At 41.0% G+C, this 27,243-nt stretch overlaps 1 protein-coding gene across 2 annotated transcripts in view; it reads left to right on the top strand.

The window, feature by feature from the left end:
* The first annotated feature begins 1,707 nt into the window (after nucleotides 1-1,707).
* mmp15b (matrix metallopeptidase 15b) overlaps nucleotides 1,708-27,243 on the top strand; it is a 60,146-nt gene continuing 34,610 nt past the window's right edge. For both annotated transcript variants that reach the window (XR_009805466.1, XM_061893056.1), the window contains exon 1: nucleotides 1,708-2,250. Coding sequence is in view for 1 of the 2 variants with exons in the window: in XM_061893056.1 (XP_061749040.1) it covers nucleotides 2,116-2,250 (135 nt within the window). In the remaining variant the exon portion in view is untranslated. The remainder of the gene's footprint in view (nucleotides 2,251-27,243) is intronic.

Here is a 27,243-nt window from a genome sequence, read left to right on the forward strand (position 1 = left end):
CTAACTGTTAGCATGTTGGCATTGTAACATTACCATGCTAGCGTTTTAGCTTATTTAACAGATATCTATCTCAGAGTCAAATATATTATTTTAACACGTTAACTGTTAGCATTGTAACATTAGCATCATAACTTTTTGGCTAATTTACCAGGCGTGCACTTCGGAGTCAAATATGTTATTTTAACACATGTTAACTGCTAGTATTTTGGCATCGTAATAGTAGCATAATAGAGTTTTAGCTTATATAACAGATATATATCTCAGAGTCAACTGTGTTGTTATTTTAACACATGCTAATTGTTAGCATGTTAGCATTGTACCATTTGCATCCTAGCTTTTTGGCTAATTTACCAGGTGTGCACCTCAGAGTCAAATATGTTGTTAATTTAACACATGCTAACTGTTAGCATGTTGGCATTGTAACATTACCATGCTAGCGTTTTAGCTCATGTAACAGATATCTATCTCAGAGTCAAATATATTATTTTAACATGTTAACTGTTAGCATGTTGGCATTGTAACATTAGCATCCTAGCTTTTTGGCTAATTTACCAGGTGTGCACTTCAGAGTCAAATATGTTGTTATTTTAACACATGCTAACTGTTAGCATTTTGGCATCGTAATAGTAGCATAATAGCGTTTTAGCTTATATAACAGATATATATCTCAGAGTCAACTGTGTTGTTATTTTAACACATGCTTACGGTTAGCATGTTAGCATTGTAATAGTAGCATGCTAGCGTTTTAGCCCATTTAACAGATGTATATCTCAGAGTCAAATATGTTGTTATTTTAACACATGCCAACTGTTAGCATGTTAGCATTGTAATATTAGCATCCTAGCTTTTTGGCTAATTTACCGGGTTGGCACCTCAGAGTCAAATATGTTGTTATTTTAACACATGCTAACTGTTAGCATGGTAGCATTATAACATTAGCATAGTAGCGTTTTAGCTCATTTGACATGTATACACATCATAGGCAACTTGTTTTGTGTCATAGCACACACGCTAACTATATTAGCTTGCTAACACCCACGCGTTATCTTATTTAGCTCCCAGCTACACATTCAGTGGTACTGTTAGCATTTTAGTGTCACTACTTCCTGCAGGCTGAGATGAGCTGCAGAGATAAAGATGTGATTACTTCTCTGCAGGAAGTCAGCACGCCTTATCTCTCTGTAGTGTGTGTGTGTGTGTGTGTGTGTGTGTGTGTGTGTGTGTGTGTGTGTGTGTGTGTGTGTGTGTGTGTGTGTCATCATTCAAGGTCCCTGCCCCCACCCATCGATTGTAGCGTCAGCCAATCAATCAAGTGCGCGTAAAAAAGCAGTCCTTCAAAATAAAACATGAAACGACAACCTGGGATTTGAATAAAAATGCATTTTTAATCGTACAAAATTGTAACTTTTTACGTGATAGTAATACATAATAATGCCTTGTAAATGAAGTTGAAACCTCCAGGAGAACAAGGTGTGTATCGGGGAGAAAAGTGAGGACAATTGACTAATAAGTGTTTAGAATGTGAAGCAGTTTTATGTGCTGGAGCCGAGAAGATCTTTCATTCATCATTGGAGCGATTATTAGCGATAAAAGAGGGTTTCGTTCACCGCTCAGTCATTTTGGCGGCATTCATTTCGGCGGAAGTCCCTTTCCGAACATTTATTTTGAAAGGGACGCGTTCCAACCTGTCGTTTCCGGCCAGTGGCACTTGCCTCGCGCGCGGGGTCATCTTGGCGCCACTCACGCGCAGCGAGCCAGCGGGAAGTCATGGCGGACACCCGCGGGAAACTTCTTCGGTAATGGCGGACACCCGCGGGAAACTTCTTTAAAACTCGGACTTTTCTTGCTCGGCGCCACTTTGAAGTTGGCGCCAACTTCCTGACTTTTGACCAGTCTTCATTATTTTGACCAGTTTTCATTATTTGGAGCAGTCTTCATTATTTTGTCCAGTCTTCATTATTTTGTCCAGTCTTCATTATAATTTTGAGCAGTCTTCATCATAATTTTGAGCAGTCTTCATCTATGGAGCTGGTTGTGTAGCGGCGCCTTCTCCGAGGACAGCAGCCCGGACCTCCAGCCCCTCTCTGCCGCCCAGCACGCCGACCACCGCGCTCCATGGCCGGCTGGGTGCGGGCCGGCAGCTCGCTGTGGTTGCCGTGGAGACGGAGCCTCCTGCTGGCCGCCTGCGTGTGCGCCTGCGCGTGCGTGCTGGAGGCGCTCGGAGCTGAGGACGACTCCTTCAACGCGGAGGTAGATCACGTGACCTACTTGGTTTTTGCCTTTTCAAACTTTCATGTCATTAATAACTACATAGACAAGTACTACAACGTACTAACGTCCACTACTACAAGTACTACAGTACACTACAAGTACTACAATACACTACAAGTACTACAGTACACTACAAGTACTACAGTATACTACAAGGAACTACTACATACTACAAGGCACTACTATAGGTACTACTACATGCTACAAGGTACTACTACATACTGCAAGGCACTACTGCAACATACTACAAGGCACTACTACGAGTACTACTACATACTAAAAAGCACTACTACATACTAAAAGTACTACAACATACTACAAGTACTACAACAAACTACAAGGCACTACTAAAAGGTACTACTACATACTACAAGGCACTACTACAATTACTACTATGTACTACAAGTATTACTACGTACTACAACATACTACAAGTTACTACTACATACTACAAAGCACTACTACAAGTACTACTACATACTACAAGGTACTACTACAATTACTACTACAAGTATTACTACATACTACAAGTTACTACTACATACTACAAGCACTACTACAAGTACTACTACATACTACAAGGCCCTACTACAATTACTACTACGTACTACAACATACTACAAGTTACTACTACATACTACAAGGCACTACTACAATTACTACTATGTACTACAAGTATTACTACGTACTACAACATACTACAAGTTACTACTACATACTACAAGGCACTACTACAATTACTACTACAAGTATTACTACATACTACAACATACTACAAGTTACTACTACATACTACAAGGCCCTTCTACAATTACTACTACGTACTACAAGTATTACCTCGTACTACAACATACTACAAGTTACTACTACATACTACAAGGCACTATTACAAAGCACTACTACATACTACAAGGCACTACTAAAAGTACTACTACATACTACAATGCACTATTACATGCTGCAAGTACTATAACATACTACAAGTACTACAACAAACTACAAGGTACTACTACATACTATGAGGCACTATTACAAGTACTTGTACAAACTACAAGACACTACTACAAGTACTACAACATATTACAAGGTACTACTACATACTACAAGGCACTACTACAAGTAGTACTACATACTACAACGCACTACTACATACTACAGTAAGTACTACAACATACTACAAGGTACTACTACATACTACAAGGCATTACAAGTACTACTACATACTAAGTACTACAACATACTACTACATAGTAAGTACTACTACATACTACAAGGCATTACTACAAGTACTACTACATACTAAGTACTACAACATACTACTACATAGTAAGTACTACAACATACTACAAGTACTGTTTACTTTTTATGTAAAATTATTAATTTGTCATGCAAAATGTTGAAAATTGAGACTTTTATGTCCATATTGCCAGTTTTTTTTGTTCTTGCCAAATAGTGATACATTTTTGCAGTAAAATGATGACTTTTGTCATAAATTTGCCAAGTAAAATTCCAATTATTATTATAATATCGCCAACATTTAAAAGTTTTCTTTAATTTGTGACTTTTGTTGAGTAAAATTACGAGTCTTTCCATAACATTTTCCAAATGTTAAGCTTTTCTTGTTAAATTGTGTCTGTTACTGAGTACAATTCCAACTTTTATTGTAATGTTGCACAAATGTTCAGTTTTTCTTGCAAAATGTTGACTTTTATTATAATACTGCCAACATTCTAAGTTTTTCTTGTGAAATTGTGACTTTTTTCTTGTGAAACTCCAACTCATTATTCACAACAAGCTTTTTTACATGTGCATAGTATGTACTGTATGTATTATCCAGCCATCCGTTTTCTACCGCTTATTCCCTGTGGGGTGGCGGTGCCTATCTCAGCTACAATCGGGCGGAAGGCGGTGTACACCCTGGACAAGTCGTCACCTCATCGCAGAGTATATATTATTCATGTTGGAAATACACTTCTGCATATGTCTAGAAAGACTGGTCCGAAACAGGGAGGCATTTTTATCAGGTCTCAAAAAGGTAACAAATACAAGAATGTGTGCGTGAGTGAGTGAGTGTGTGTGTGTGTGTGTGTGTGTGTGTGTGCGTGTGACAAACCACACATTGTTTGCTAATGATGAGCAAGTCCCACACACTTTTTGCTTAATGTGTGTGTGTGTGTGTGTGTGTGTGTGTGTGTGTGTGTGTGTGTGTGTGTGTGTGTGTGTGTGTGTGTGTGTCAGCACTCCGCACTTACTACTTGCAGGTCACAACATTAGGAACCAAGGTTTATTAGCGGACATTTTCCTACGCTTTGAACACTGCTGCGTATGAAACGGTGTGGCTAATTTATGGGCTTTTCTTCGTCGACGGCTGCAATGTTTTGCGTTCAAAGGTTTTCAGGCGTGTTATTGTTTGTGCCGACTTTTAGACAAGCTCTCTTACCGCCGGTGAAATGTAGTTCCCGCTTTGGGAGGACAAGATGCAAATATGATTGTTTATCGATGCAGAAACTGTTCTGCGGGCACTAGTTTGTGTCTTTATTGAGCAGGTTTTAAAGTGACACAGTTACACTCTGTGTGTGTCGACATATTTCTACCGTCCAAAATAAAAACAGACATGTTCAGCAATATCATTTTATAACTGTATAGCTGCCGGATGACTTAAGGGGCCTATTAAAATTAATTAATTGATGCGTTTTTTTTAAACTAATATTTTTTAGTTTTTTCATTAAGGGAATGTATTATGATAGTTTCTATTTGTAAAAACGCTGTGCAATATGCATTTTCCTGCATTTGGATCATTCCTGCTGTTGTGATGGTCCACCGCCTACCCGCAGGTAAAAATACTTTCTCTTGTCTGCAGTTTTTTTTTCCAGTTAATGTGTTTGAGATTATTGATCTGCATTGCTAGTTCAACAACATCACACACAGGTTTTATGTATTTGTGTGTGTGTGTATATGTATATATATATATATATATATATATATATATATATATATATATATATATATATATATATATATATATATATTAGGGGTGTGGGAAAAAATCGATTCGAATAAGTTGTGCGATTCAGAATCGATTCTCATTTTTTAAAAATCGATTTTTTAATCAATCCAACAAACCACTACTCAGCAATACCATAACAATGCAATCCAATTCCAAAACTAAACCTGAGCCAGCAACACTCAGAACTGCAATAAACAGAACAATTGAGAGGAGACACAAACACCACACAGAACAAACCAAAAGTAGTGAAACAAAAATGAATATTATCAACAACAGTATCAATATTAGTTATCATTTCAGCATAGCAGTGATTAAAAATCCCTCATTGACATTATCATTAGACATTTATAAAAATAATAAAGAACACTATCTTACACTTGCATGGCATCTCATAAGCTGGACAACACACTGTGTCCAATGTTTTCACAAAGATAAAATAAGTCATATTTTTGGTTTGTTTAATAGTTAAAACAAATTTACATTATTGCAATCAGTTGATAAAACATTGTCCTTTACAATTATAAAAGCCTTTCTAAAATAATCTACTACTCTGCTTGCATGTCAGCAGACTGGGGTAGATCCTGCTGAAATCCATGTATTGAATGAATACACAATTCTTTTCAATCGGAAAAATATAGTTTTTTAATCGAGAATCGAATCGAAAAAAATCTATATATTATCGAATTGTGACCCCAAGAATCGATATTGAATCCAATCGTGGGACACCCAAAGATTCGCAGCCCTAATATGTGTGTGTGTGTATGTATATATATATATATATATATATATATATATATATATGGAGCTGCAAATGAGGTGCACAAGAGGGCCAAGGCGCTGGACCAGTCAGACAATGACATGTCTGCAGTCTACAGAGCCTACATTCATTAGTCTTTCATCGTTCTTCATTTCTCCTTTTAATTTCTGAGATTCTCTCATTTGATTATTCCCCCCACTAGGATGGGAGTGTTTTTGTTTGAATGCCAGAAAACATTGCACTGATCTGAGTGAAGTAGTGTAGGACCACTGAGGAGCAGCTTGTTTTGGCAAATGTTTCTATGTGCAGATTTCATTTCATGGACTTTTTGGCTTTTTTCCCCCTTTTAAAAATCGCAAATTCCAAGAGTGAGAGACAGAATATGCCACTACATTGCCTTAATAGACTAATCCCGCAAATTCTCAATAAGGACTTTATTTATTTATGACTAGATTTTCTTTGTGTTGACACATTTCTGTACCTGACAAAGGCAAGTTCTGCTTTTATGTTGTTTGTTGTAGTGAGCCATCCCATTAACACCTTATAGTATGCAGTAATAACTAGTTTGGAGAAGTTCCCGTTTGTCTTTCAATTGTTATCCTGCAACAACATGAACCTTATTTTCACCCCAATATAAGATTTTTACCCTGGAAAAGTGAAAAGATGCCTGTTTTGTCAGTCATAAAAGCGTTGAAAATATGTATTATATGTTACAGATTCCACACATCAAGATAAAACAAGACAGTTTTGATGCTTCCAGTGTGTTATGATTAGAGATGTAACGATAAACAGCAATAATACCCTCAATAAAACATCAGACAGTATTAAATAACCGCACTTTGATAAACCAATTTACCGGAGAAGCAAGCTAGCTTAAATGCTAACATGAATTCAAGACACATTTCGTTAAGAAGCGACACACCCCAATTTAAACGTGTCTGATGAAGATAAGGTTTTTTTTTTTTTTTTTTTTTATAAAATAAAATGAGATTAAAAAAAAAGGAAAACAATGATATTTTTTTGGGATAAAAAAGAAAGTAAAATCATATAAAACAATTACATAAAAAATAGTAATTAATGATAGTGTTAGTGGACCGGCGACACACACAATCATGTGTGTTTCAGGGACTATGTCCCTTGCAGACTGTGTTATATATGTTGTGGGAACCAGCATTTTGGTAGCAGAAAGAAACAACCCTTTTTTGTGTGAGTGGGTGTGGCTGGGTGTGAATGGGGGAGGGAGGGGTTTTCTTTGGGGGGTTGATGCACTGATGGAAAGTGTATTTTGTGTGTTTTTGTGTTGATTTAATAAAAAATAAAAAAATAAAAAAAATAAACGTGTATAAACACATTCTTGTCTGAGCAAATAAGCTATATAATTGTGTACTTTGAACCTACAGAATGATGGATCTATAGATATGATTATGACCGTCATATGAGAAAAACACTCAAATAGTAAAATGGCTCTGAAGAAGAACATTTTTTCATATTTTCCTACCAAGGAAGTAAATCTAGTATTATGCTAGTGTGTACTTTTTGAGCACATTCAACAAAACCGGGATATTATATGTTCTTATTGTTACATCGCTAGTTTTACGTTACAGTTTGAAAGGAGTGTCTTTATATCATGTAGAGGTCACCAATGTGGCAATTTATAAAAAGTAAACATCTTTTTTTTTTTTACTTGATCATGTTAGGGTCACCAATGTGATAATTAAGTAAAACTCAGAACATATTTTCAAATTTTCTTGTAATCAGATCATGTTTTGACTGTCCTCACCAGTCTTCAGAGGGGTCACCTGACCACTGTGACGTGTAGCCTCTCGGATGTTCTTATAGGCGTGGTCAACTAGGCAGACTGCTTAACTCTACCTGGTTGGCAAGACCACTGGAAGGTTTACAGGAAGCCTAAAACCTGCCATATCAGATGATTGCAAAATAAATAACCACAGCGTGGCGCAGTGGCAGAGTGGCCGTGCGCAACCCGAGGGGCCCTGGTTCAAATCCCACCTAGTACCAACCTCGTCACGTCCGTTGTGTCCTGAGCAAGACACTTCACCCTTGCTCCTGATGGGTGCTGGTTAGCGCCTTGCATGGCAGCTCCCTCCATCAGTGTGTGAATGTGTGTGTGAATGGGTAAATGTGGAAATAGTGTCAAAGCGCTTTGAGTACCTTGAAGGTAGAAAAGCGCTATACAAGTACAACCCATTTACCCCATTTATATATATATATATATATATATATATTAGGGATGCACCGATTAATCGGTAACCAAATATATTCGGCCGAATATGGCAAAAAAAGCCACATTCGGCCTTCGGTGGAATGAGTTAAAAACAAGGCCGAATAGTGGCGTGTGACGCAATTTTTTGACGCGGTGACGCAATCAACCAACGTGCAGTGACGTTGGGATATGTTGTGTACCTGTATAAGTGTATGAGGTTACAAGCACACACTTATTGAGATTTACTTGAGCCTTCTGTTTACATTATTAGCCTGTTGTGTAGGCTACCTGTATAAGTGTATGAGGTTACAAGCACACACTTAATTGAGATTTACTTGAGCCTTCTGTTTACATTATTAGCATATCTACTGTGGCTAAGCAGACTTTTGGCAAAAGGACAATAATTCATTTGTTGTGGGTTTATCCACTTTGATGCACTTTATTTTTTTTTGGAATGCATGTTTTGTTTGAAGGCCTAATATAAATGAAAAACTTTGTGCTTTTTTTGAAAAGCAAAGGCTACTGGAATATTTAAAAAATGTCAATATTCAATAAAAAAATTACTTTATTTGAAAAACATGTCTGAATATTTATTCTGGGTTATTTATGCAATATTAAAAAAATTGTGAAAAACTGCATTCATTATTCGGTATTCGGTCAGGCGTTTATATTTTATTCAGCTTCGGCTGCGGCCACAAATTTTCATTTCGGTGCATCCCTAATACATATATATATATATAATGAATGTCTTAAATCAACGTTTATTTGGGAACATGTATACAGTTTCAACATGATATTTTTCATATTTTGAATTTTTTTCCTCGGTTGTCCAAAAAAAAGTAAGAAGAAGCAAATAAATTTGAATGTAGAGGGAAATGAGTGTTTCCATGGCCACATAATGTCAGTAGTACCTAAATAAAACAAAGCAGTTGTCAATTGTACACACAGTTTTAGTAGATCACACGCTAATAGTCCACACTATTTTATATTTTGCATACGCTGTTTGGCGCCCGCTATCTGGATCTTAGTAGATGGGGCCCTTTCTGATAGTGGATCATGTTGTTGGCCCTTGAGCCCTGACCAATCACAACAGAGGATGCGTAGTCGGGGGAGGAGAAGAATGTCGATGTAATCAACAGGATGTTTGTGGGGTACTTTATTCAAATCAACTTTCTATAGCAGGCGTTATTTAACTTTTTGACTTTCCACTACAGAGGGGCCCGGGGCCCACTGAAATAATAACACTTACACTTGATTTGTATTATATTCCATAATGATATCTAACCTACTGAAAGTGTGACAGGATAAGACTGGTCCAATGATGTGAAATGAAGGCTTAGGTCAGGCTGATGAGAAAAGTAAATACTCATCCAAAGTACTGCAAAAAAACATACACATGACATATATTATTTATACAAATATGCATTAATTTCTAACCAAAATAATTATGAATTAAAGCTGCTAGCAGCTATGGACAAGACCGCTTTGGCTGCTGCCCCCGCGACCCAAGCCCAGATAAGCGTTAGAAGATGGATGGATGGATTATCACACAGAGAAAAAGGTGTATACACGTGTGTTATACATCAGTCTAGTATGATGGATGGATGGATTATTACACAGAGAAAAAGGTGTATACACATGTGTTATACATCAGACTTGTAGGATGGATGGATGGATTATTACACAGAGAAAAAGGTGTATACATGTGTTATACATCAGACTTGTAGGCACCATATGTAAGGACCCAAAACAAAGACTCACAATAAAAAGAAATTCAATCGGAGCAGAAACATAGGAGGAAACGGGATTAAAACCCGATGCTAACCGCCTATTGAAAATACATGGGTACGGCTAGTAGCTACTATTAGCAAACAGATAGACTTACCAACTCGGCGTAATATCTTAACATGGACACACTCTCTTGTCGCAACTCGGCCCTGATGGTCGGCACCTATAACTTTACAATTAGTTGTAAAATGTTGGACGCTTGTTTTTACGATATGCAGGTAAACGACAACTTTAAAACATACCGACTTAGCTACGGCACCAGGCAGCCATCTTGGTATAGACGATCACAGCCCCTCCCTCACGAATGTTGGTGCGTGCGCACCAGCAGCAGACGGTACGGAAAAAAACGAACTTAAAAACGTCTCCCTCACTGTGTCTGCGCACGGCGGCCATCTTTGAAATGGTTTTCAGCGCAGCGGTTCTTTGAAGGCTGATAAAATCAAAACCCTAGCAGTAATTAAAACTCTTTCAACAACTTGTAATCAGAAGGGTTCAATCTCTCTCCTGTGGTAGTTTGAAGCCGACACGACAAACGCGCTCAGAGGAGATAATGTTTGAAAAAAGGTGGCCGGTTTTTACAAAACTTTTGTTTTGAAGGGGGAATTGCAAACTTCTCGTTGATTTTTGCTGGGGGTTGTCACTAAATGAAATGTAGGTCTAAGTGAGACCTACATAGAGGTTTTTGATTCATGTCTCTACGACATTTCTACTGGAAGTTACAGGCAGTTTTGTCTGTGTTTTATTCCTAGTGGGTGCTAAAGTACAATTTTGAGTTTTGGGGTTAGGGTTTTAGATTAGATTTGCAATTTTTGCCAGTCCTGATGTGTGTGTCCAGTTTGGTGAGTTTGGAAGCATGTCAAAGGGGTCAAATTACTGCTCAAAGAGCCAAAAGTGAGTGTTTTTACAAAACTTTGTTTTGAAGGGGGAATTGCAAACTTCCGGTTGATTTTTGCTGAAGGATGTCAGTGTATGAAATCTAGGTCTAAGTGAGACCCACATAGAGGTTTTTGTTTCATGTCGCTACAACATTCTTACTGGAAGTTAAAGGCAGTTTTGTCTGTTTTCTTCCTAGAGGGCGCTAGAGTGCAATTTTTAGTTTTGGGGTTAGGTTTTTTGATTAAATTGCAATGTTCGACAGTCCTGATGTGTGTGTCAAATTTGGTGAGTTTCGAAGCATTTTAAGGGGGTCAAATTACAGCTCAAAGCTGCGGAATAATAATAAAGAAAGAATAAAACACTATGAATTCAATAGTGTCCTCTGTCCCAAAGGGACATTCGGTCCCTAATAAAAAGAAAGATGTTTCTTAACTAAGCTGTCAGCAGAATTAAAGTGCAAGTTAAACTAAAAGTTCAGCACTTTAGTCATCATTTCTGCGCTGAAAAAACTCCTCTATGACTTTAACTCCAGACTTCTTCTGTTTGCTTGATCGTGTCATGGCTGCCACGCCTGCTGCAAAAGTGTCGAGGAGAAACACCCGCCGGCCAACCTTGAGGCTCGACAACGGGCCCCGGCCCTATGGTTGAGAACCACTGCTCTACAGCACCTGACTGGCAACCAGTATCATTTTAAATTCATTCCTCTCAGATTATTAATTAAGTATAACTTCAAACATTGCATTTACAAAAGTGGAATGGAGGCCGCAGCTTGACCCTGGAACAGATCATTTTCATGAGCAGCCTTCCTCAGGGAAGTTGAAATATTAAAGACTGAGGCTTCCTCAAAATGTGGACCTGCTTTTTCTCCAAAGAAAGCATTTCTGTATTTGCAGCAGTCAGCAGATGAACATCTGCCATTAATGCGTGTCAGCTCATGCTAATTATGAATACTCCACTCTCATTACTGTACTCCCTATTAGTCATTACTACCCTGCACCTTCATGTTAGCGGCACATCAAATACTCCACTCTCATTACTGTACTCCCTATTAGTCATTACTACCCTGCACCTTCATGTTAGCGGCACATCAAATACTCCACTCTCATTACTGTACTCCCTATTAGTCATTACTACCCTGCACCTTCATGTTAGCGGCACATCAAATACTCCACTCTCATTACTGTACTCTCTATTAGTCATTACTACCCTGCACCTTCATGTTAGCGGCACATCAAATACTCCACTCTCATTACTGTACTCTCTATTAGTCATTACTACCCTGCACCTTCATGTTAGCGGCACATCAAATACTCCACTCTCATTACTGTACTCCTATTAGTCATTACTACCCTGCACCTTCATGTTAGCGGCACATCAAATACTCCACTCTCATTACTGTACTCTCTATTAGTCATTACTACCCTGCACCTTCATGTTAGCGGCACATCAAATACTCCACTCTCATTACTGTACTTTCTATTAGTCATTACTACCCTGCACCTTCATGTTAGCGGCACATCAAATACTCCACTCTCATTACTGTACTCTCTATTAGTCATTACTACCCTGCACCTTCATGTTAGCGGCACATCAAAGACAATTATTAAAAAACATTCTGTTGCTTGGTTTTTCCTCTTTTATTGCAAACACTAGTTTTTTTTATTTTGTAAAGCAAACCTTCAATTAATGTGTGTGTTTGTGTTTGTCTGTGTGTATGTGTGTGTGTGTGTGTGTGTGTGTGTGTATGAGTGCGTGTGTGTGCGTGTGTGTATGAGTGCGTGTGTGTGTATAAGTGTGCGTGTGTGTGTATAAGTGTGCGTGTGTGTGTGTGCCTGACTTTGTCAAACATGGGAGACAGGAAGTAGAGACAAAGATGGAGGGTCTTCAATCTCAACACACACGCACACACACATACACACACACAGGATGGTCCATATCGCACATGGTATCACACACAAGTAAACATTCTGCAGGACGACTTGTATCGCACATGGTATCACACACAAGTAAACACCTGACAGATCTACTTGTATCGCACATGATATCACACACACGTAAACACACTGCAAGGCTGCTTGTATCGCACATGATATCACACATAAGTAAACACGCTGCAGGACTACTTGTATTGCACACGATATCACACACAAGTAAACATGCTGCAGGACTGCTTGTATCGCACATGATATCACACGCAAATAAACACCCTGCAGGACTGCTTGTATCGCACATGATATCACACGCGAATAAACACCCTGCAGGACTGCTTGTATCGCACACGGTATCACACACAAGTAAACACTCTGCAGGACTGCTTGTATCACACACGGTATCACACACAAGTAAACACTCTGCAGGACTGCTTGTATCGCACAATGTATCACACACAAGTAAACACGCTGCAGGACTGCTTGTATTGCACATGATATCACACACAAGTAAACACTCTGCAGGACGGCTTGTATCGCACATGATATCACACACAACTAAACACGATGCGGGACTGCTTGTATTGCACATGATATCACTCATAAGTAAACACGCTGCAGGACTACTTGTATCGCACATGATATCACACACAAGTAAACACTCTGCAGGACGGCTTGTATCGCACATGATATCACACACAAGTAAACACGCTGCAGGACTGCTTGTATCGCACATGATATCCCACTCAAGTAAACACGCTCTACCTGGTTCCTAGTACTTGCTACCTAGACCTGGTACATAGTATCTGGTACATAGACCTGGTCGTTAGTACCTGGTACCTAGAGTCAGGTACCTAGTACCTGGTGTGTCTTTGTTCCTATTAGTCCTTCAGTCTCTTCCAATCAGATTTGTGCTGGACCAGTCTGGTCTGCAATGAAGTCCATTCGTTGATGCCATGTTTCGTTATTCCGCTCCACTCCTGTCTGCCCTTGGGACGACTTTGTCTCCGCCCCGCTCCTTCATCACCAGCTGGACTTGATTCTGATGGCTCACGTAGTTTGGCATGAGCCCCATTGTGCGTGCTTTTGTTTTGAAGGGATGCTAACTAATCATCGAGCTTCCTCTTTCTCTTTGGTTTCAACCCTGAAGAAGAGTCCTGAACTGTGGTATTTTTTCTTGGCGGAAAGAAAGGTGAAGTACGGCAGCAAGGTTGGTTGCATGAACAAAGGCACTCGCTCTCTGGTCACAAAGCAAGGCAGGAAGTGATCACTGATCAGTGGGAGGGACATGCTAACAGCCAATCAGGTGACAGTATCAACTATTTGGGATTTTTCCAAATGGACCGTAGTCGGACCAATGTGGTGTGTACATGCTGCAAAGCAAGACCACTAATACCTCACCACCTCAGCTCACCCTTTAGAGCACAGTTGGAAATTCCTGCCACTAAACCTGCAGAAACTAGTTCTTCTCAGGTTTCTCTAAGTATACATCTTTTCATTCATTCATTCATCCTCTGCTTAAAAGACGCAACCTTTGTTCTGACTTCCTGTCGCACCTCCCCTTTACCTCTAAAATCCTCCCAAAAAATTGTTGCACAGCATCCAAACCAATAGTTTGTGTTTAACAATCTTTGTGAAACCTTTCAGTCGGGTTTCATTTTTACGTTGTTCACTATTTTCTTACACTTTATGAAGCATTTCTTACATATTCCTTCATTTTAAGAGCTCATTGTCAAGTGTTGAATTTGAATTTAACATTTTGTTGTCATTGTTGGAGTGTTTTCTATGCTTGTGTTGACATTTCACTTGTGCCTTGATAGCTGAGGGATTATAACAGGAAGTTACATTTTAAACAAAATATTATTCTCCAGCTCCTAATTTTCCATAAGTCATAAAAAAATATCAATAATTATCAATATTGACCGATACAATAGTAATATACAAATAATTACTGCGTAACAACAATTCCTTTCCATAGTTAAATAATAACATATTAATGTTACACAGCCGTTCTTTCCCAGCACTAAACCTGCAAAAAAACAGTTCTTCTCAGGTTTCTCTATGTTTACATGTTTTCATTTATTCATCCTCTGCTTAAAAGACGCAACCTTTGTTCCGACTTCCTTTCGCACCTCCCCTTTACCTCTAAAATCCTCCCCAAAAAACGTTGCACAGCATCCAATCCAATAGTTTGTGTTAACAATCTTTGTGAAACCTTTCAGTCGGGTTTATTTTTTACGTTTTTCACTATTTTCTTACACTTTATGAAGCATTTCTTACATATTCCTTCATTTTAAGAGCTCATTGTCAAGTGTTGAATTTGAATTTGACATTTTGTTGTCATTGTTTGAGTGTTTTCTATGCTTGTGTTGACATTTCATTTGTGCCTTGATAGCTGAGGGATTATAACAGGAAGTTACATTTCAAACAAAATATTATTCTCCAGCTCCTAATTTTCCATAAGTCATAAAAAAATATCAATAATTATCAATATTGACCGATACAATAGTAATATGCAAATAATTACTGCGTAACAACAATTCCTTTCCATAGTTAAATAATAACATATTAATGTTACACAGCCGTTCTTTCCCAGCACTAAACCTGCAAAAAAACAGTTCTTCTCAGGTTTCTCTATGTTTACATGTTTTCATTTATTCATCCTCTGCTTAAAAGACGCAACCTTTGTTCTGACTTCCTTTCGCACCTCCCCTTTACCTCTAAAATCCTCCCAAAAAAACGTTGCACAGCATCCAATCCAATAGTTTGTGTTAACAATCTTTGTGAAACCTTTCAGTCGGGTTTATTTTTTACGTTTTTCACTATTTTCTTACACTTTATGAAGCATTTCTTACATATTCCTTCATTTTAAGAGCTCATTGTCAAGTGTTGAATTTGAATTTAACATTTTGTTGTCATTGTTTGAGTGTTTTCTATGCTTGTGTTGACATTTCACTTGTGCCTTGATAGCTGAGGGATTATAACAGGAAGTTACATTTTAAACAAAATATTATTCTCCAGCTCCTAATTTTCCATAAGTCATAAAAAAATATCAATAATTATCAATATTGACCGATACAATAGTAATATGCAAATAATTACTGCTTAACAACAATTCCTTTCCATAGTTAAATAAGAATAACATATTAATGTTACACAGCCGTTCTTTCCCAGCACTAAACCTGCAAAAAAACAGTTCTTCTCAGGTTTCTCTATGTTTACATGTTTTCATCTATTCATCCTCTGCTTAAAAGACGCAACCTTTGTTCTGACTTCCGGTTAAACTACCGCCCGGTGCCGCACCTTCCCTTTACCTCTAAAATTCTCCCAAAAATTTTTTGCACAGCATCCAAACCAAAAGTTTGCGTTTAACAATCTTTGTGAAACCTTTCAGTCAGGTTTAATTCTTACACTTTATGAAGCATTTCTTACATATATATTACATATATTACTAATGCAACAAAATGTTGTTCTTATTTGTACTGTAAAGTTCAAATTTGAGCGACAATAAAAAGGAAGTCTTCGTCAAAGTCTATATTCATTCATTTGAAGAGCTTATTGTTAAGTGTTTGCTGTGTTTGAGGGATTTCCATGCTTGTGTTGACATTTCCTTTCTGCCTTGATAGCGGAGGGATTATAATGACAGGAAGTGACATATTCCCCCCCCCAAGTCATTATAAAACATCCATAATTATGGCTCTGGACTGATAAGAAACACTCAGCCCTCACACAGGCCCGTCTGTCACGTTAATGTTTGGACTTTATGATAGAATTACCAGCGGCCCGCCCTCTGCCACTCACTTACCTCCCGCCAGGACTTTTGCAGCGGTGGCAGCGGTCCAAAGCTCCAAATAAAAGCTGTGTTGGTATCTTGGCTGACATTGTAGTGGACGCACACACCCGGGCTTTTACGGCGCCTTCTATATAGCCGCCTCTTGGCAGATCACTTCAAGGACTTTCTGAAATACCATTTAATTGATGAGGCCTACACACACACACACACACACACACACACACACACACACACACAGGTCCTGAGTGGTGTTTGGTATGCATGGCGACTGATGAGGGAAGATGAGTGTTGACGGTCAGAAGATAGGAGTGTGTCTGTGCTTCCCATCACCTTGACCCCTAGTAAATACTCGGCCCGATGTCCGTCTTTACGAGGCAGCGTCCTGCGTCAGCAGCTTTGGCGGCCGCTTGACCCTTCTAAATGGAAGGTGGCGGGATAACTCTCATTGGCCGCATCATCGCTTAGAAATCTCCTCTATTTGTTACAAAGCCTTCTCGCTGTGAGAAATCAGGCTTGACTACACGTCCTAAAACAAAGTTCCTCTGTCCGAGTTCCATCTGTCACTTACAGACTTGTGAGAAATCAGGCTTGACTACACGTCCTAAAACACAGCTCCACCAACAGCCTGTCACTTACAGACTTGTAAGTTGCATCATTTATGGGGTTTTTTGCAGTCAAAATGCTAACCTAGCATGATCAAAGGAACCTTTTCTCTTTCAATACCCATTTTAATTCATTACCATCCCGCCACAAGAACCATACACACATGTTCCACAAGAACCATCCACAAAGTTCCATAAAAAACATCCACAATGTTCCACAAGAATGAGCCACAAATGTTCCACAAGAACCATCCGCAATGTTCCACAAGAACCAGCCGCAATGCTCCACAAGAACCATCGACAGTGTTCCACAAGAATGAGCCACAAATGTTCTACAAGAACCATCCACAATGCTTTTCTCAAGAACCATCCACAATATTCCACAGAACCATCCACAAATGTTCCACAAGAACCATCCACAAATGTTCCACAAGAACCATCCACAAATGTTCCACAATAACCATCCACAATGTTCCACAAGAACCTACCACAATATTCCACAAGAACCATCCACAAATGTTCCACAAGAACCATCCACAAATGTTCCACAACAACCATCCACAAAGTTACACAAGAACCATCAACAATATTCCACAAAAAACATCCACAAATGTTAAACAAGAACAATCCACAATGTTCCAGAAGAACCATCCACAATTTTCCACAAGAACCAACCACAATGTTGCCCAACAACCATCCACAATGTCCCACAAGAACCATCCACAAATGGTTCACAAGAACATCTGCAATGTTCCACAAAAAACATCCATAAATGTTCCACAAGAACCATCCAAAATGTTTCACAAGAACCATCCACAAATGTTCCACTTAGAACCATCTACAGTGTTCCACAAGAATGATCCACAAATGTTCCACTAGAACAATCCACAATGTTCCACAGGAACCAAACACAATGTTCCTCACGAACGGTCCACCAATGTTCCACAAGAACCATCCACGAATGTTCCACAAGAACCAACCATAATTTTTCTACAAGAACCATCCACCAATGTTCCACAAGAACCAACCACAATGTTCCACAAGAACCATCCACAATGTTCCACAAGAACCATCCAGAAATGTTGCGGCCAGTTGACCCTTCCAAACAGAAGGTGGTGGGACACAGCAGGCTAACTCTAATTGGCCGCATCATGGCTTAATACATCTCCAAAATGCTAAGCTAGCATTCCCCTCCAGCAGGACAGAACAGGATGGGACGGGACAGGACAGGAGAAGACAGGACAGGACAGAACAGGACAAGACAAGACAAGAGAGGACAGGACAGAACAGAACAGGAGAAGACAGAACAGGACAAGACAGGACAGGAGAAGACAGGACAGGACAGAACAGGACAAGACAAGACAAGACAAGAGAGGACAGGACAGAACAGAACAGGAGAAGACAGAACAGGACAGGACAGAACAGGACAAGACAGGACAGGACAGAACATTAGCCGTTGTAATCAATGAGCATCCCGCCTGCCATCTTTGTAAGTCACATGCAACAATGATTGACATGTTGACAAATGTGCTCATCATTCTTCATTCTTTATTATGTGTGTCTCGCCGTGTGCTATTGCTTGCTTAGCTGTTGTGTAGCTGCTAGCTCCTAGTAGCCCATAGCAGTGTTTTTTCAACCGTTTTTGAGGCAAGGCGCATTTTTTCATTAAAAAATCCGGAGGCACACCACCAGCAGAAAAGGTTAAAAAATGAAAGTCCACCAGGTGCTCGTGCCTTATTTTGACTTTGTTGGTGTTTTACTGTCTATGGTGCTTTAGTTCCTGTCTTGCGCTCTTATTTTGGTGGCCATACCTGTCTTGTTGGCGTTTTCCGGTCTATGGTGCTTTAGTTCCTGTCTTGCGCTCTTATTTTGGTGGCTATTCCTGTCTTGTTGGTGTTTTCCTGTCTATGGTGCTTTAGTTCCTGTCTTGTGCTCTTATTTTGGTGGCCGTTCCTGTCTTGTTGGTGTTTTCCTGTAGCAGCTTCACGTCTTCCTTTGAGCGCTGGCTTTGTGTTAGCCAGCAAGAATATTTCCGTTGTGTGGTCATGGTTGATAGTCATGTCATGTTGGGATGTACTTTGTGGACATGGTTGATAGTCATGTCATGTTGGGATGTACTTTGTGGACATGGTTGATAGTCATGTCATGTTGGGATGTACTTTGTGGACATGGTTGATAGTCATGTCATGTTGGGATGTACTTTGTGGACATGGTTGATAGTCATGTCATGTTGGGATGTACTTTGTGGACATGGTTGATAGTCATGTCATGTTGGGATGTACTTTGTGGTCATGGTTGATAGTCATGTCATGTTGTGAATTTGTTGCTGTCGTCCAGCATTCTGTTTCTGTTTATTTTGTAGCCAGTTCAGTTTTACTTTCACTTTGCATAGCCATTGCCTTTTATTTTCCCTTTCCTTTTTGTTAATTTTTTGGTTTAAGCCTTACATAACTTTTTACCTGCACCCTGCCTCCCGCTGCACTCTGCATATTGGGATCAAAACAAACCATCCTCTTCCCACCCGGCACATTCCGACTTTTACAAAGCAGTTAACTACCTGCTGCCACCTGCTGGCATGGAGCACTAGGTGCTTACCCCGCCCAGTTCTACACAGCAGACACTAAGCAACAGCGCTTTATGTGCAGATGATCATTTTTGATTTGCAAAAAAAAATATTTTTGGGACCAATTAGGTGAAGTTGCATAATTAGATAAAGGCGGAGCGGATAGTCGTGCAGCTGCGTGCATCCCTCTGTGATATTTGTGTTATGTGAAACTGGTGGAAGAGGCTCGTTCTAAAGGTGGCGCTAGAGAGACCATTTTCAAACTCTCTTTTCAGGAGCCTCAAAATATAAAAAGCCTCTTGGTGCAGGTGGGAGGCTTCAAAAAGGCGTCCAGAGGAGGAAAAGCCCAGCAGATCCTTGCTGTGCTGCTCATAATACAAACAGGCACACCATTTACTTTCTTGGCAGAAGAAATGTGACATGATTATATTCGTAAGAGCCTTATTATTTTTATTTGACTCCTTAAGTAGGTTTTACTTTGCAAACGCTTTAGTGGTTTTTAACGATGAAGAAAAAGCGTGTGTTGGGAGCCTCATGTTCATGTGACATCACTTCCTGTTGTCATATTTCAGCCTGTAGACACTACTTCTTGTCTTTGTACAACTTTACATGGGGAAAGGTGTTCATGTCTCTTCTTTTCATGTAAACATGACCTTGACGATGTAGACCAGGGGTGTCAAACTCAAATACAGAGTGGGCCAAAATTTAAAACGGAACAAAGCCGCGGGCCAAGGTTGAACAAATGAACCTTTTAATAGAAAACCAAACAAGTTTTGCATTGAATATTGAACAAGCGAGACTTATATAACTTTATAGTGACATGCAAAATCCAGTTTCAAATAATACTAATAATTTAAAAATAGCAATGGCATATCAAATCAAATTTAAATAGAAATTGAATGCCTCTTTTGTATTTGCAGATGTTCAGGTAAATATCAAAAGAAACTTTTCCCACAGGCTAATAATACATTTTTATATTGTAGCATCCAGGAAAAGGTAGTGCTGCAGGGGGTTCTGTGTATTTGTTCTGTTGTGTTTATGTTGTGTTGCAGTGCGGATGTTCTCCCGAAATTTGCATGTCATTCTCGTTTAGTGTTGGTTCACAGTGTGGTGCATATTTGTAACAATCTTAAAGTTGTTTATACGGCCACCCTCAGCGTGACCCGTATGGCTGTTGACCAAGCTTGCATTGCATTAGTATGAGTATTAGCGGTGAATGCGGTGTTACAGCGACACCGCCGCTGTACAATACCGGTAGGCCAGCTCTAATGTTAATTTGATATTGCCTCAAGGGCCAAATGAAAATACACGGGGGCCCGAGTTTGACACCCATGATGTAGACAGAACATTTCCCAGTTTTATGCCCATATGTCACCTGTACTGGATTTTCTCATGTCGATGTAAACAGAAAAATTCCGATTTTTTTTTGGGCCCATAGGTCACCGTTTTTACATTTTTTCATCCTGATGCAAACAGAACTATTTGCTCATATGTCACCTGTATCACATTTTTTCATGCCGATGTAAACAGAACAATTCCGATTGTTTTGGCCCATACGTCACCCGTATCTGATTTGTTTAATGCCGATGTAAACAGAACATTTCCATCGTGTAGGATGTTCTCCTCAACGTTCATGAGTCACATGGTGTGAGATGTTCTCCTCAATGTTCAAGAGTCACATGGTGTGAGATGTTCTCCTCAACGTTCATGAGTCACATGGTGTGAGATGTTCTCCTCAACGTTCATGAGTCACATGGTGTGAGATGTTCTCCTCAACGTTCATGAGTCACATGGTGTGAGATGTTCTCCTCAACGTTCATGAGTCACATGGTGTGAGATGTTCTCCTCAACGTTCATGAGTCACATGGTGTGAGATGTTCTCCTCAACGTTCATGAGTCACATGGTGTGAGATGTTCTCCTCAACGTTCATGAGTCACATGGTGTGAGATGTTCTCCTCAACGTTCATGAGTCACATGGTGTGAGATGTTCTCCTCAACGTTCATGAGTCACATGGTGTGAGATGTTCTCCTCAACGTTCATGAGTCACATGGTGTGAGATGTTCTCCTCAACGTTCATGAGTCACATGGTGTGAGATGTTCTCCTCAACGTTCATGAGTCACATGGTGTGAGATGTTCTCCTCAACCTTTGTCGCTGACAAAAGCAGGAAATGGATTGACTGAAGAATAAACAACCCGATGAAACACGTCAACAATGTGCACTAATTGTCTTGCGCTTGGATTAAATACATCATTATTGACACGCGCATTAGTGCTGTGTGTGTGTGTGTGTGTGTGTGTGTGTGTGTGTGTGTGTGTGTGTGTGTGTATGTGCGTGTAGTGATGTTTCACTTTGTGTGAAGCTTCTTATCGGAAGGTGGAGGTGGGTCAGGGTCACGTCCAGTTCAGTACTCCTTATCCTGCTCTAATGTGCGCGCACACACACACACGCACACACACACACACACGCACACACACACTCGGTGACACACATTGTGCAGTGTTTGAAGGAGATGAAAGGGCAAAGTATTACCAAGTTTGTTTTACTAAGCAGTATATTTAAAGTTGCATCTTAGCATCAACATTGCAACCTTCCTCTTGGTGCTCCATCTTTTATGTCTTCCACAATGTTCCACAAGAACCATCCACAATGTTCCACAAGAACCATCCACACATGTTCCACAAGAACCACCCACAATGTTCCATGAGAACCATCCACAAAGCTCCACAAGAAACATCCACAAAGTTCCACAAGAACCAACAACAATGTTCCGCAAGAACCATCCACAATGTTCCACAAGAACCAACCGCAACGTTCTACAAGAACCAACCACAATGTGTTCCACAAGAACCACCTACAATGTTCCACAGGAACCATCAACAAATGTTCCACAAGAACCATCCACAATGTTCCACAAGAACCATCCACAATGTTCCACAAGAACCATCCACAATGTTCCACTAGAACCATCCACAATTTTCCACAAGAACATCCACAATGCTCCATAAGAACCATCCACAATGTTCCACATGAACCATCCACAAGGTTCCACAAGAACCATCTGCAAAGTTGGACAAGAATCATCCACAATGTTCCACAAGAACATCCACAATGTTCCACAAGGACCATCCGCAAAGTTCGACAAGAATCATCCACAATGTTCGACAAGAATCATCCACAATGTTCGACAAGAATCATCCACAAAGTTCGACAATAATTATCCACAATGCTCCACAAGAATCATTCACAAGGTTCCACAAGAACCATCTGCAAAGTTCGACAAGAATCATCCACAATGTTCCACAAGAACATCCACAATGTTATATATATATATATATATATATATATATATATTTTTTTTTTTTTTATTCATTATTTCTCCGTCCTGTAAAGAAAGAGGAGACTAACGGGGAAGTTATTTTGTGCTGCAAGGAGTGTGTGTGTGTGTGTGAGTGTGTGTGAGATATCATCTTTCTGCCTAGCAGCTGGTTGAAGTATCACATGTTCTCCCTGCCGTCTGTCATGAAGCCACAAGCACATCTCTCCCACAGGACACACACTTCCTGTCTCAGCGACAGGAAGTGCCTCCATGTTGACATTGTGTCCACTTGCCAGCATCACACACGTCCTGATTGAATACACTTGGACCTGCTGGCGGTCGCCCAATACACTTGGACCTGCTGGCGGTCGCCCAATACACCTGGACCTGCTGGCGGTCGCCCAATACACCTGGACCTGCTGGCAGTCGCCCAATACACCTGGACCTGCTGGCGGTCGCCCAATACACCTGGACCTGCTGGCAGTCGCCCAATACACCTGGACCTGCTGGCAGTCACCCATTACACCTGGACCTGCTGGCAGTCGCCCAATACACCTGGACCTGCTCGCAGTCACCCAATACACCTGGACCTGCTGGCAGTCGCCCAATACACCTGGACCTGCTGGCAGTCATCCATTACACCTGGACCTGCTGGCAGTCGCCCAATACACCTGGACCTGCTGGCAGTCGCCCAATACACCTGGACCTGCTGGCAGTCGCCCTATACACCTGGACCTGCTGGCAGTCGCCCAATACACCTGGACCTGCTGGCAGTCGCCCAATACACCCGGACCTGCTGGCAGTCGCCCAATACACCCGGACCTGCTGGCAGTCGCCCAATACACCCGGACCTGCTGGCAGTCACCCAATACACCCGGACCTGCTGGCAGTCGCCCTATACACCCGGACCTGCTGGCAGTCGCCCAATACACCCGGACCTGCTGGCAGTCGCCCAATACACCCGGACCTGCTGGCAGTCGCCCAATACACCCGGACCTGCTGGCAGTCGCCCAATACACCCGGACCTGCTGGCAGTCGCCCAATACACCCGGACCTACTGGCAGTCGCCCAATACACCCGGACCTGCTGGCAGTCGCTCTATACACCTGGACCTGCTGGCAGTCGCCCTATACACCTGGACCTGCTGGCAGTCGCCCAATACACCTGGACCTGCTGGCAGTCGCCCAATACACCTGGACCTGCTGGCAGTCGCCCAATACACCCGGACCTGCTGGCAGTCGCCCTATACACCCGGACCTGCTGGCAGTCGCCCTATACACCTGGACCTGCTGGCAGTCGCCCAATACACCCGGACCTGCTGGCAGTCGCCCTATACACCTGGACCTGCTGGCAGTCGCCCAATACACCCGGACCTGCTGGCAGTCGCCCAATACACCCGGACCTGCTGGCAGTCGCCCAATACACCCGGACCTGCTGGCAGTCGCCCAATACACCCGGACCTTCTGGCAGTCGCCCAATACACCCGGACCTGCTGGCAGTCGCCCAATACACCCGGACCTACTGGCAGTCGCCCAATACACCCGGACCTGCTGGCAGTCGCCCAATACACCCGGACCTGCTGGCAGTCGCCCAATACACCCGGACCTGCTGGCAGTCGCCCAATACACCCGGACCTGCTGGCAGTCGCCCAATACACCCGGACCTGCTGGCAGTCGCCCAATACACCTGGACCTGCTGGCAGTCGCCCAATACACCTGGACCTGCTGGCAGTCGCCCAATACACCTGGACCTGCTCGCAGTCGCCCAATACACCTGGACCTTCTGGCAGTCGCCCAATACACCTGGACCTGCTGGCAGTCGCCCAATACACCTGGACCTGCTGGCAGTCGCCCAATACACCTGGACCTGCTGGCAGTCGCCCAATACACCTGGACCTGCTGGCAGTCACCCATACTTTCATTTATTTGTGGCGGACCATCTCGTTAAACACATTATAATGGGACTGTCTCTGATTGTATCTTGTGGCTCAGTAAGAAGTATTTCCTGCAGGTTTAGTGGCAGGAAGCTGTGCTCTAAAGGGTGAGCCAAGGTGCTGTGCTATCTTGACTGTGATTTTTACTCTTTGATCCACTATTATTTCTTCATTTTGAAAGTGAGTGTGAATGTTGTCTGTCTATCTGTGTTGGTCCTGTGATGGGGTGGCGACTTGTCCAGGGTGTAACCTGCCTTCCGCCCGATTGTAGCTGAGATAGGCGCCAGCGCCCCCCGCGACCCCAAAGGGAATAAGCGGTAGGAAATGGATGGATGGACTTTCTCTCCTCGCTCCATGCAAAGAATCAAGCAAACTTGATAGTTGAGGCTGTCACCTGATTGGCTGTCAGCGTGTCAGTGATCACTTCCTGCGTTGCTCGGCAACCAGAGAGGGCGTGTCTTTGTTCATGCAACCGACCTTGCTTCCATACTTCACCTTACATTTAATGTAAATAATTGTTTATTGATGTTGATGACTGCTCTACTGTCAAATATGTCAGATCACTTTATGGCAAAGCTCAGGGTTCTGGAGCGTCAACCTGGAGCTTTTTCAAAAATGTATGAAAATGGAAAACTATGAAGGGGGAAATATATTTTATGTTAGAATAATGTTTGTGTAGGAGGACAAACATGACACAAACATTTTAGAAACCCCACTGTTTATATTTAACAGGCTTCTCTGATGACAGGATTTGGCGAGCGCCATTTTGTCCTACTTATTTCCACGGTCCTTGAACTCATCTGAGTTTGTTTACATGTACAACTTTCTCCGAGGCTGCCACAAAAATACGTGTTTTTTTTTTTTGTTAGTTTTTTTGACACGCCTTTGTCTCATTTTGTCCACCAAATGTTTCATACTGTGCGCGAATGCACCAAGGTGAGCTTAGTTGATGTTATTGATTTTTGTGGAGTGATAATCAGACATATTTGGTCACTGCGTGACTGCAAGCTAATCCATGCTAACATGCTATTTAGGCTAGCTCTATGTACATATTGCATCATTATGACTCATGTGTAGCTATATTTTTTAATTTCCTTGACTTATGTCCTCTGTTTATTTAAATTATATTTATATATATATACGACTTTCGAGGGTGTACCCCGCCTGCTGCCCAATTGTAGCTGAGATAGGCACCAGCGACCCCAAAGGGAATAAGCGGTAGAAAATGGATGGATGGACTTTTAAAGTCATTTTGATAGTAGGCTATTATAGCTAATATAGACACTTACATCATGTGTTGTCTTTATTATAACACTTATGTAAGACTTTTAAAGTCATTTTGATAGTAGGCTAATATAAATACTATAGACACATCACGTGTTGTCTTCATTATAACACTTATACAAACCCCGTTTCCATATGAGTTGGGAAATGGTGTTAGATGTAAATATAAACAGAATACAATGATTTGCAAATCCTTTTCAAGCCATATTCAGTTGAATATGCTACAAAGACAACATATTTGATGTTCAAACTCATAAAAAAAAAAAATTTTGTGCAAATAATCATTAACTTTAGAATTTGATGCCAGCAACACGTGACAAAGAAGTTGGGAAAGGTGGCAATAAATACTGATAAAGTTGAGGAGTGCTCATCAAACACTTATATGGAACATCCCACAGGTGTGCAGGCTAATTGGGAACAGGTGGGTGCCATGATTGGATATAAAAACAGCTTCCATGAAATGCTAAGTAATTCACAAACAAGGATGGGGTGAGGGTCACCACTTTGTAAGCAAATAGTCGAACAGTTTTAGAACAACATTTCTCAACGAGCTATTGCAAGGAATTTAGGGATTTTACCATCTATGGTCCGTAAAATCATCAAAAGGTTCAGAGAATCTGGAGAAATCACTGCACGTAAGCGATGATATTACGGACTTTTGATCCCTCAAGCGGTACTGCATCAAAAACAGACATCAGTGTGTAAAGGATATCACCAAATGGGCTCGGAACACTTCATAAAACCACTGTCAGTAACTACAGTTGGTTGCTACATCTGTAAGTGCAAGTTAAAAATCTACTATCCAAAGCCAAACGCATTTATCAACAACATCCTGAAACGCCACCGGCTTCTCTGGGCCCGAGATCACCTAAGATGGACTGATGCAAAGTGGAAAAG

This window comes from Nerophis ophidion, linkage group LG02 (genome assembly GCF_033978795.1).
Source record: "Nerophis ophidion isolate RoL-2023_Sa linkage group LG02, RoL_Noph_v1.0, whole genome shotgun sequence".
Lineage (NCBI taxonomy): Eukaryota > Metazoa > Chordata > Actinopteri > Syngnathiformes > Syngnathidae > Nerophis > Nerophis ophidion.